This window comes from Dama dama, chromosome 17, assembly GCF_033118175.1.
Source record: "Dama dama isolate Ldn47 chromosome 17, ASM3311817v1, whole genome shotgun sequence".
Classification (NCBI taxonomy): Eukaryota; Metazoa; Chordata; class Mammalia; order Artiodactyla; family Cervidae; genus Dama; species Dama dama.
Window position 1 is genome coordinate 55,125,931 of NC_083697.1, and position 12,946 is coordinate 55,138,876.

Consider the following 12,946-nt stretch of genomic DNA (forward strand, 5'->3'; position numbering starts at 1 on the left):
GCATACAGGTTTCTCAAGAGGCAGGTCAGGTGGTCTGGTATTCCCATCTCTTGAATAATTTTCCACAGTTTATTGTGATCCACACAATCAAAGGCTTTGGCATAGTCAGTAAAGCAGAAATACATGTTTTTCTGGAACTCTCTTGATTTTTACCATTATTACCTTGGCTTTAATGCTTTATTTTCTTTACTCTCTCTTCGGATAAGTTAGGCTGGGTTTAATTGTGGTAGTGAAGAAATCAGACAAAATGATAGGTTAATGTAAAAGATACTTTGTAAAAAGAAGGAATAGGTCTTGTTCTAAACTCTTTATAGATTATTGCAAATGTTCTTATCTAAAACTCACATTGTTCTTACCTGTCATTGGCGTATTACTACAGCCAGTGCCTGTACAATGAGCCAGGATATTTATTGTGTTTTATAAATTTCTAAACCTGGACCTTGATGAAGAGTTAATTTTACATTTTAAAACTGTGCTTCTCTACTAAGTATATTTTTTTCTTCTGTGCCATAATTGTCAGAACTAAGGTGAATCAGCAGAAAATATTTTGTTGTTGGGAAATAGTTTTTAACATTCTATCGATGTAGTCTTGAAGATCAAACATAGCATCTGGATGGTACATACCAGCATGGGGAAAAGTCATAACATTATCTATGTACCACACTCAATAAAAGTGTTTTCTAGAAAAGTTGAAATCAATTCGCAGACTTTATGAGTCTCCTAATTTTCAGTTCCAAGTTGAGAACATCACAGTTGTGAGTTCAGATTCTTAATACATTATTCATATGGCTTTAAATATACTTTTATTTATATCCACTCATTCATTCATTGCTAAGATTAATTGAAATCTAATTTCATAGAGACATGGAAGATTCAGGTCAACTAAACCTCTATAAGCGGCAAAGTGGTTGGTTAAATTTGTCTTGTTTTTCATCACCCATTTTATTTTTTACATATTCATTCTATATTTACGATGATAGTGGAGTAATTCATTTTTCTAAAACTCGAGTTTGTTCATTTGTATGTATTCCTGGGAAAGGATAGGAGGGCATTAAGTGGAAATTGAAATTTTCTATGGGTTTGCTAAGGCCTGTGTGAGAAGTGATTCTCATTGGAGTTTCCAAGGTAGTTCATTTCATATTACTGTGTTTCTGTCTTTTTTAAGTCACTCATATCCACCTTTAACCTCCACACCAGCTCTTCTTTTCTGCTGTCCTTTTCACTCTTGTTTATAGCTTCCATTATCCCCGCTACATCTCATAGTATTTTATGCTCTCAGCATGATAACCAATTCACTGTCCTTAAATATGCAACAAACTACATTATATTACTGAGTTCCAATTAACTGCCACATGTGAAAATATTTTCATTTTTCATCTCAATTCTCATGACATTCTTAATCTGTAGGTTCACAAGAGAGCAAAGAGAGGCTCACAGACTTTAGGTGATTTACTCAAAGCCATATAGCTAAAATAGCTGAGATGGAGTTTGAGGAAACTTTGTCAAACAAACAAACAAAAAAAATCCATGTTCTTTTTATTACAACATGCTCTGTTTAGCCATGCCCTTCTTTTACCAGAATGGTCTTAACCTCTTTCACCAATGTTTCCATCCAGCCAGTCAAGTCTTTCTTTAAAGTTTACTTCAAGTATCACCTATTCTGTGAAGCCCAAACTGACCTTATCCAGCTTTGCTCTTTTCCTATCACAATCTATATTAGGATATATCATAATGTCACTCTTCTAGCTTATTTTTGGTTTTATAGAGTATGGTAATCATTTTTCATAAAAATATTTTATTTTGAAAAGAAATGACTTTATTATGACTATTTTCAAATGCATTTACAATTAATTTTTAAAATGTCAATTTTATTTTTGAATATACTGACTACCAGTATATTCAATGTATATATATCACATAAAAACAATGTATCTCACATAAAATGATGTATCTCACATAAAAACAAAAGCACTTTTGGGTCATTTACAGCTTTTAAGAGGCTAGAGGAGTCCTGAACTCCAAATGTTTAAGTACTACTGATTAAAACAGTGTCTAGCACAAATTGAACACTCCTTAAATATTTGATGAACAAACCTAAATAATCAAATTGATATGACAACTTTTAGTTGCAGAGACTAAAAATGTTGTATGTGAGAATTTAAGATTTCCATAGTTTTATAAATTTACTCAAACAATTCTATGTCAAGAAAAAAAAGAGCAAAATCCTCATTAAAATATATTTTGTAGGGAAAACTGAATTTAGAATATTAATTATATTGAGTGAATCATATATTAATTAAAATTCTAAGTGAATATTATTGCTATCTTAGATACTAGGGTAGCTGATTTGTTAGTTTGTATGAAGGACATAGTGGGTTATGCTATTATAGCTATAAACCGAGAACTTACTAGCAGATTGGTAAAAAGTTAGGAATTTGAAATAATAAAGTGGAATATTATAGACTTGCTAGAAGATTTATAAAATGTTTTCAGTGCAACAAAATACTGAAATTTTAGTGAAATTGTCAGAAAAATGGATTACAGGTAGAGATCTGTATGGCAATACTCTAATTGTCATCATGAAAATTTATTGTTAGGATGTACTGTGTAGTGTTTAATTTATTTCATTAAATAAAAATAATGAACATTTTCAGTTAAAGAGAAAAAAAGACCAAAAAAATTATGTTTTTATTGAGTTAAGAAATTTTAAAAATATACCAGGGTACCAACAAACTCCACCCTGCAGAAGCTAGCAGCAACAACCAACCTGACCTCTTCATGCTCCAGCCCTGCCTAGAAACACCATTGTTGTTAGTTGCTAAGTCATATCCTACTTTTTTACAACTTCATGGACTGTAGCCTGCCAGGCTCCTCTATCCATGGGACTCCCCAGGAAAGAATACTGGAGTGGGTTGCCATTTCCTTCTTCAGGGGATCTTCTGGACCTAGCGATCAAACCCACATCTCCTGCATTACTGACAGATTCTTTACCACTGAGCCTTGGGGGAAGCCCAGACACACCCAGCATTAAGATGAATAAAATTTCCTTTTGATAACTATCCAGTCACTCTTAGCAAGAAGGAGAATGAGGGAAAATTGAACTGTTCATTGGAATGTGGTAGACTGTTCCTATTCAGGCTGCAGTTCATGGGGTCTCAAAGAATCGAACAGGATGGAAGTGTCTTAGCACACATGAATATGAGACTCAGGGAAAATTTTAGGGTCAAAACCAGAGCTAAAATATCAATTTTCTAACTCTTAGAGAAAATGTATTTTTAAGATAGACCTCACAAATAGGATAAGGATAACAATACTGTTACCAGGAATATTTATGCTGTATGGTAATGGCCTTTTCTCATATATCCTTGTACCAGACAAGCAATGTTTTGATGAAGGTTTAAGGTCATCAAGCAGAGAACAGCAGTCTCATTGCCTAATTAAGCTCTCACTTTATATGTTGTTTGATGTGTCTCTTCTACTTATCAAGGTATGTTGGTTCCCAACTGTATTATATGGTCCCACCATATAACCTGCCTGGTTTGACTGACTTCTGACTTGCCAACACTAACCAACCTTCTTCTCACCACGTTACATTAGGCTCTGTCAGTTTCCTTTTCTACAAACTGTTTTCTTTCTTTTATCCTTTATCCACATCCGACACAGTCTTGAAGAAGTAGCTCTGTGTCTCTTTCTCAAAGTTCATCCCTTTATGTCTTTGCTTTTAGCTTCTAAACACTGAGAAATTTGACCTTATTTTTGTTCCCCACATAATGATTATATTTTTTTGAGGATGTGAAGCAAGTCTTGTGCCTTATTCTTGGGCCCTACAGCTTGACATTGTGTTCTCTGTATCAATATGTTAGTATCGGTATTTCTACTTTTATCATACATTTTTCTAAGAACAGAACCACAGACAGCTGAACCATAGCATTCTCTATGATATTCTCATTTTATCTACATGACTGAATTCCTGTCCTTTTGGAAAATCTCTTTACAAATTCTCGATTGCCAATTCTACTCAGTAAGATCACAAATCACTTGTCTATCTACTTTTAATTTTCATGCATCATATTGTATATTTTCCCTTTTCTAGCCAGGTAAAAATCTAGCTCATAGGATTGCCTATAAGCATATTCCTAAGGAATACCCCGTTAGTACCAGGGATAATTTTGTTATCCTGGCTCCTACCTCTTAAATAGGAAAAAAATAGCTTTCATTTTTATTTCCCTTAATCCATGAAGCTCTGTTCTCCACTCTATGAATTTATGACTCAAAAATTTCTGTTTAATCTTTTTGATTACCATTCTAAGTTGTTTTAGTTATTTATAAACTCAGATATTTATAAAATCATTTTATATTACTTGTTACACCTTGATAAGTTGTACTGTGAGCGTTCATCTCTGTTTTGTGTGTGTATATTTATTTTCCAAAGTTTCTCATAAGTACACCTTTGGTTATTTTTGTATCTTTCACAGTGTGGTGCAAATTTCCAAATACATTACCTCATGATAATCTACCCTTCCTAAGATCAAAGGAAGAACTTAGTGTATATAAAATCCTATGGTATTAGGGATTCATGTACAAAAACTGCTGTATTTCATGCTAGACTCAAGTTTTTTGCCATAAATTAAGAACATGTGAGCCCCTTTTATATTCTGCCTTGGAAGATTCACACACTTGATTCTTCCAAAGATAAAAAGCTGATCCCCAACTAATCAATCAGGAATATTTAAATGTAGGAATAATTAATTATAACTTTGTTACTTTGATATTACTGGAATATGTGGCTTTTAATTTTGGAGGGGAGCTTAAATTTTAAAATATGTGTGATGGCAATTAATATTTTTAAAATTAAATACAAAATTAAAATTTATAAGAAAAAAGCAAAGCTATAAAAATTATGTTCAGTCATATCAAAATAAATTTAAGTTTACTACTTTGAGTTTATTTATTTTAATTCAACAGGCTTAGCTAATGAATGTGCCTTCAGAATTCTTTAATGCCAATCTATCTGATAACCAATTAGTTTCCAAATTTGTCAATTCAAGGCTGACTAATACCATTACCTAAGTATTAGATGGATATGTATTTTAAACAGAGATGATGCCTAATAGTAAGCAGTGTGTCAGAGACCAAGAGAGTTGAGTAACTGGAAAGTTTTGAGACATCCTGTCTAAATAGGATTAAGGCAAGACCAAAAGGATTATCACGCTGCAAACCTCAAAGATCTCTGTGATAGCTGCTCTCCTAAACATTTAGATTAGTGGTCAGAATCACATTCAGAAGCAAGAATGCAAAGGTATTCACATAAATCCCTGTCTTTAGAGAAAAACTCAAGAATATCCCAGCCCTTCTGTAGATATTACACTAAGAAATGTATGGGTGTGAGGAGTCAAAACCATTTTTTTTAACCCCCAAAATTAATTCTATCCTATCTTTTACGTTACAATGCTTAAGGCTTTTTTAAAAACAGTTTAGGTTCACAAAAACACTGAGAGGATGGTACAGAAATTTCCCATACACTCCCTGCCTCTACACATGCATAAACATCTCCATTACTAATAACCCCAAGTGGATGACCTCTTCTTTTCTTCAAAAATATACATATTTTTAATAAGCTTATCTCCAGGATGTATAAAAGCTTCCCTAAATCTTGTAAAATGTCATTTCTCATATGAAATTTATATTTCAATATAAACATACAAAGGCAAAGATTTCTCTGAAAACAAATATCAAGAGCAAAATATGTAGCAGTATGTGTTTTTCAGGTGGTATTGTCTTTTATATTGATTCCTTAAACCAGTTGATCACTACTAAAATTCAAAGAGTTTAGTATTTTCATCAATGTTTTATGAAAGTTTTTCATTGTACTTCTTTTCATATAACTCTATTTGCTTTAAAAAATTACATATAGTTCAGATTAAACCATGTCTACAAAAATAAAATTAAAACATAAACCTTTTTACAACTTTTACTAGTTTGGTCTCTTGCAGTATATAGGGATTCTACTAAATCGAATTCTTTTTTGTTAAAATAACAAGTTGAAGTTGTTTTGATATCAAAACTACACACCCTTAGGAGAATATAATAAGGAAGATGTGTTGTGAGCATTTAGATGTATGGCAATTAGACGGAGGCAGAACAAGTAAATGGTAATAATCCTACTGTGTGTTGGGGGAAAATATACATACCCATTTGGTACTATTTATCCTGCAGTTTTTTCCTTAAATCTGTTGTAAAAAAGAAAAACAAAAAAGAAACAAAACACTATACCCACATATCAAAGTCCTGCCTAGTCCTGCCTTAAGCGACCCTGTCTAGTCAAAAAGTGAGAATAAGACGGTAGCTCATTACATGTAGCAGCCCCCATGTCCCAGACTCAGGAGAGGATAGTTGGTAATTGGAGAGTGATGAGATTAACGCCATTCAAAATACCTAATTTGTTTAAATTATCTTTGACATTTATCTAGATTTTTTAAAAAAGAAAGAAACAAGCTCAGGGTTTTCGGAAGTTGTTTCATTGGCAAGGCAATGGATGGACACCGTGGTGTAGAGGCTGCTGATTTTCCCTTTACATATTTCCCCATCTCCCTTCCCCAGGTGTTGCTGCCATCACTACCTTTCCCTTCCTCCCCTTTCCTCATGGCAAGACGCATGGAAGAAGAGTGCTGTTAAGGCCTCTCCATTAACCAACAGGTATGGTGGTCCTCATGAAGCAGTGCAGCTGCCCCTCTTCTGCATTCTCTGTTAATAGTCTATCTCTTTTATGTCGAGAAAACTCATGCGTCCACTACATAGAGCCTACTGATACAGGAGAATTACACAACTTGAGTAAATCTTTAGCTATTTCAGCATGCTATTTCAGAATTCCCTGCACAGTTGTAGATGATTTTTTTTAAATGTAAAGGATTACATAAAAACAACCTGTATCATTTTGAGAGAAAGGTGATATGCAGTTTCCTCAACTGATTGTATAGAAAAAAAAATGGACTTTTCAATGTTTTACAAAGACTTTTTATATGACATATCTTTGGAAATTGTAAAATGAGAATATTTTGTGAGTTCTAACTCAAAACTCAATTATTTTAGCATTTGAACTTTCAAAAGCATCACAGAAAACTGTATGTACTTTAATTATAATGCTTATTCATCTGGTTATAGAAAATTAGGTATGAGCCATTTCAGTTAAATCTAAACACTCCACAAATCAAGGTCATCCAGATGTGGGAGCTGAGTGTAGGCTAATGGCTTTTTTGCAAAGCTTTCTTTTGTCAGCTCAGCTGGTGGCATTTGAGGGAGGTGGGGGAGGGCCTTGGTCCTCCAGCCAGCTCAAGTTTACCTCTTTCAGGGTGATAATTTTGAAAGGAGCTAAGCCCTCAGGGCTAAAAACTCCAGCGGAGTCTTAACCTATAAAAACACAAACTCTTAAGTCATTATGGGAAACGCCCACCTTCTTGATTTCCTTTTTCACCGGGGGAACTGGTCCTCCTTGCTCCTGCAGAGGCTTGTTTTGAGGGCATGTTGGGCTTTGCACTACACCTTTGTGACTCTATTAGGATCTTTGAGGCAAGGAACTAGAATACTGCCTTTGGGCTGGGAAGATTATTGGTAAATGTCTTTAAAGAAAAACAGTGAGTGTGTCTATAGGCGTGCCTGTGTGTGGCAACACTACTTATGGTATTCCTTAGAATAGTAGCCAAAGTAAGACTTGTTTGTGTATATAAATGAAGCAAATTCTTTACAGGAATTTTCACTGATGTAACCATGGACCATTAAAGGCTGGAACATAAATCTTATCCCTAAAAGCTCTGAAATCATTGGTTGGCCTTCTTGATCTCAATTCTACCTACATTTCTAGTCCTTACTTTATGCACTTACCCTGGATGTACACTGTTCTGGCCTACCCCATCTTTCCCAACGGCTAGGCTATAATCTTCCTTGCACACAGACCTTTGCAATGTTGGGTCCTTCCATCTGGAGAGCTGTTTCCCCAGGTCTGCTTGGAAAATTCACACCAAAAGCAGTAACAGGAAATGTGTGGAGGGTTTTCTGTGCATCCAGCACAGTGTAAGTAAGCTTAATAATCCCTATTTTCTTAATTCATTCCACACAAAGGAACACAGTTAAAAATTGTTAATGTTCATATTTAAATGATAAACAGTGAGACTTGGAGAAACCTAAAGTGGCCAAGATTACTCAGAATTGACTAAAATGCACTGTGTCTTTTGCAGAGTCTCTTGTTTCCTCCCCAGCGAAGCTGGGCTTCTCATTCATGTTCAACTCTTAGGTTTCTATGATTCCACCTTATCCTTTATGAACTCTGTCCACAGTGTTTGCTACTCACTAAAGGTTGAACAGATGAATGAATTTTTCGAACACAGTCATTCTTCTTTTCACTTTTGTAGGGACCCTTTTCATCCACGCTTACCTCCACCCTCTTTATTTCCCTTCATTTGTAGCTCTTGACTGTTATTAGCTTCACAGATGACTTAATATATTTTATTATAAAAAATAAATCATTTTTCTCCCTAAGTTTAGGACCTACAATTAAAAACCAAGTAAGTATAATTGAAAACATAGACAAAAAGATCATTTAAATTTTATAAAATTTATCAAATCTAGTAGTAACAAAAGAAGCATAGATATCCTTCTTTCTCACATGGAAAGCAGACAATTCAACCAAAATATTTTGAAGTTTTGAGAAAAGGTTGTCAGAGAAACTTTTTTTGTTGTTGTTATTTTATAGATAAATGAAAGAAATATGCACCATACAGCTAGAGTCTTAACAGGTTACATACAAGAAAAGAAAGAAATAGGGGAGTAAAATTAGATGAGAAAAAGAAGGTAAACTGAAAAAGAAAAGAAAAAATCTTTGAGAATTTAGAAACAAAAAGATCTGGGGAAAGTGAGTACGCTGAAAAGCAATAAAAAATTGAAGGAAACAGATCACTGAAAACCACAGACACTGAGAGGACTTTAAAAAAATATGAAAGAAAACTTGCAGGGGAAAAAAAAAATCAGTGCAAGTAGAGAAAAAGGACTTTATTTATGAGTTCATGTTGCCTTTATTCTTAGAAAAGCCTTTGAGGTAAAATGGCTGAAAAAAGAAAGGGGAGTTAAGATACATTGCTTTGTGTACACTGTATTTTTCTAGGATTTTTTCTGTGGAAACAGTGCTTTTGATAGCAAGATAAGGGCTTAAGCATTAACTTGGAGCTTTGTACTTAGAACTAAAAAGGTTATGCCTAGAGGGCACAATTGAGGCAGGAATTAATGGAAAATTAGGGTACAAGTCAAAATACCCTTTCTTAGACTTTCAACCAATAAGATCTAGAATTAACCAATTCATTAGCTCTGTGAATATAAGGATCAGTTTATTTCTATTTTTGTGTGAGTGCCTGGAGCATGGAATGAATGTTTGCTGAATTAATCATGGAATTTTAAGAGTTGGTAAAGAGATTATCATCAGCCAATCTGGTTTTAGATTATTCATGCATCCCTCAACACCATCATAAGAATCACTAATCTCTGCTTGAATGATTCTGGTGACAAAAAATCTAGAGGTAGCTCACTCTATTTGGGGACATCTTTAACTTAACTTTTCAGCTTTTTCTTATATTGAGCCAAAATTTGCCTTCCCAGAACTTGACTCCATTTATCCTGAATTTTTCCTTTGGGAAAACACAAAATTTAAGTACCATTCCTTCTCCAAATGTACTCCAAAAGTACTTCCAGCAACTGAAATTCAGGTAGACACTCCATCATAATGGCTAGTTATATAATGTCTCTGTTTCTCTTTTTTCTAGTGTATAGCCCCAGTCTTTCAAATTGTTCTGTTAGTTGGTTGCAAATTGTTTTAGCATTCTGGTTATTCTCATTGAGTACAAAATACTTTGTCAAAAAAAAGATGGAATGCAGGATGGTCTCCTTCAGTTTACATGTCTATATTTGTGCAGTATGAAGAACCCAAAAAAATCTGTTTAAATATTTCAGGAAACAAAAAGAGGTACAGTTTAAAGCTGCATATATTAATACCTTTTATCTGAATTATATACAATAAATGTGTGATTTGGCTAGTATATAGTATAATATATGAGTAAAACTAATACAAATGCATAAAAATTAATGAAAAAAATAGAAAAAAATGAAATAAAAAACAATATTTGATGAAAGTGAAAGAGTTTATATGTCTCAGTGATAAAGAACCCACCTGCCAGTTCAGGAGATTTAAGAGATGTATGTTCAATCCCTGATCTGGGAAGATCTCCTGGAGAGGGCATGGCAGCCTATTCCAGCATTCTTGTCTGAAGAATCCCGTGGACAGAGGAACCCTGAGGTCTCAAAGAGTCAGACATGACTAAAGCAACTAAGTGCACACACAGAAGTCTCTACTTTTTATTTCTTAATTGATTAAATATTTTGGTTTGAGTTGGTGCCTGAAATGAGTTTTCCCTTAAGATGCTCATTCATCATTCTAACATTTTTGACACTAAAAAATACATGGCTTTATATGGATAATATCAGTGGAAATAAAAGACAAACAGAAAAGCAGAAGAAAGCAAAAACTATTTTCTCAATGCAAATTATTGACTTTAATGACTAAATATGGGCTCACACATGGACGTCAAACTAGAGCAAAAGAAGTTTGAAAGATGTGTAAAGGATACTTTGTCAGATATGGAGTTTGCTCAGTAAAAGCTAATGTAAAGTAAATTCTCCATGCATGTGAACACTTTTTTAATGCCAAATTGCTGTCAGTGTCCTTTGGTGAGTCCTATTTATGAGTAGATTACAGCACTGTCTCAGAAGCACTGCACGTCTGCCTTTCTATGAGTGTCTATACAGAATATATGGCCTTTTCTAGAACTGGGAGATTCAATTAATTTGCTGGCAGAGAATACTTTTTATGCTACATGACTTTTCCCTGACCCTACCCAAGATTTCAATTTTCAATGCGCTTCATATATTATAAACCTACATATTCTTAATGAATGTCTTCCACATGGTAATTATAGTGCTTGACTTTATATTTTCAAAAGCTCTAGTGCCTACATAAATTCTTCCTCTATCATACTCAATGTTGCTTTGTATGACCAAAGGAAGTTCTCAGAAAAGTTCTACTTTTCTTGGATTCAGTTCCCAAAATAATACCCTTTTGATATTTGGTTACACATGAGTCTTAGGCAAAATTCTTAAAACAACCTTTGTTTTAAGGTTGCTCTGTCTATCGCTGCTATTGAAGATGTTTGCTATGTGCATATATGTAATTTAATATTTTAAAATTTCTTTTAATATTTTAGAAAGAGAGTAGTGAAACATAGGAAATACAATGTTAATCATTTAACCTTTCAAGACCTCACTTATTTCACCAAAATAAGGAATTTAGCTAACTGATCTTTAAAGTATCTTTCAAATTTTTACAGAATATAAAAGACTAGGAATTTTTGAAATTGGGATTTTGGTCTTGGTTTGCCAGTGAACAGTATTTAACCTCCTGGGGAGCATGGTTTCCTCCTCTGTAAAATATGAAAACCAAGGTAGATGAGGGATGTAATCTTTAGTGATAGCATGTGTTGACCTATTTTTCTTTCTGGAGCTTTCTCTTGAGAAGGATTCTGAGAATTTGCATTGACTCTGTGGCATGGTTGCTATGATCATGTGATCAATTAAAATTCATGTTACAGGCTTCTTAATTTCTAAGAAGTCTTCTAATTTAAAAAGAGTTTGATGATTGTTATCACTTAAGTTTTTATACTTTTTCCCTTTTGCATGTATATACAGGTACTTTTTGTGCTTTTAAAAATATGTGAATCCAAGGAAATGTTTGATGTACTGAGGAAGACAGGTTGAGGAGATGACAGTCATTTAAAAGATATCTGGAGCACTTTAATGCAGAAGAGAGACAAAGGATTTAACTTATTCTTAGTGATTCCTGAAGGCAAGAACAAATGCTAGTAGGTGTAAATGGTAGAAAATTACTTCCTTCTAAGGAGAAAATGTATTATCTTAAGAAATGCTCAACAAACTCTGTTCCATAGAATAGTCAGTATTCTGAAACCTTTGTCATTGAATGTATTAGGGCTAAGGTTCCATAATAATTTCCCAAAATCATTATTAAAGGATTTCATTCATAAGATTACAAATTAGACAACACAGATTCCAACACTCATGCTCTATGATTCTATGATAATCATGAGATATAGTAACAATAATTCTGTGCTAGAATCTGGATAACATAATTCTCAAAGATTTCATTGGATTAAGAATTTTTAACATAAGTCATCTAATTTTCAGCCAGTGCTACAGTGTTCTGGTGACATGCTTTTATCTTGTTAAAGCTACCCTTTGAAGACAAAGTTACTAATTTTCATTTTGGAACCATCACTTCTTTTGCTTCTGAAGATATGTCTGTCCTCGTTTTGAATGCTGTTTATCTATTATAGTGGAACTTACTATAACGGAGTTCTAATAACTTGCAAAAGTAATTTAGTATTTGATGATCTTCAACTTATTAAGGTATGGAATATAAAACATTCACTTCGAATCATAAATTATTTTCTCTGGAAGAAATTATTTTGTCTGAAAAGTCCTCATTTTGAAATCTAGTTAATAAAAAAAAGTAATTTTTCAAGGTCATTGAATTAGTGAGAGAGCTGTGATCCAGACTTTTGAATCCCAGTTGGGGGTTACCAAATTTATTGAAGTATCTTGCTTAAAAGTAGAGATCTGGGTGAGTTGAAGTTGACACTTCCTTTTATGTCCTCGGATGCACTGTTTATCTGGAATCAGCAGGATGAAATAGGAAAGCAAACAATTTTATTCATAAGAAACAGAAAAACACTCAGTAGTGTAGCCTGCTGTGCTCTCGGAGAGGCACGGAAGTTGGCATCCTTTTGCAAAGCTTGACTTTACAAACATTCTTTGTATTCAACTAATAGTTTTTGCC

The 12,946-nt window shown here is 33.7% G+C and overlaps 1 protein-coding gene across 5 annotated transcripts in view; it reads left to right on the forward strand.

Annotated features, from left to right (window-relative positions):
* The window catches only part of PCDH7 (protocadherin 7), a 447,204-nt gene that overhangs the window by 237,332 nt on the left and 196,926 nt on the right, over positions 1-12,946 (forward strand). The window contains exon 4 of one of the 5 annotated variants that reach the window (XM_061164519.1): positions 6,601-6,696. The exons of the other annotated variants lie outside the window; for them this stretch is intronic. Coding sequence (XP_061020502.1) covers positions 6,601-6,689 — 89 coding nt within the window. The 3' untranslated portion in view covers positions 6,690-6,696. The remainder of the gene's footprint in view (positions 1-6,600; positions 6,697-12,946) is intronic. 5 annotated transcript variants of the gene reach the window in all.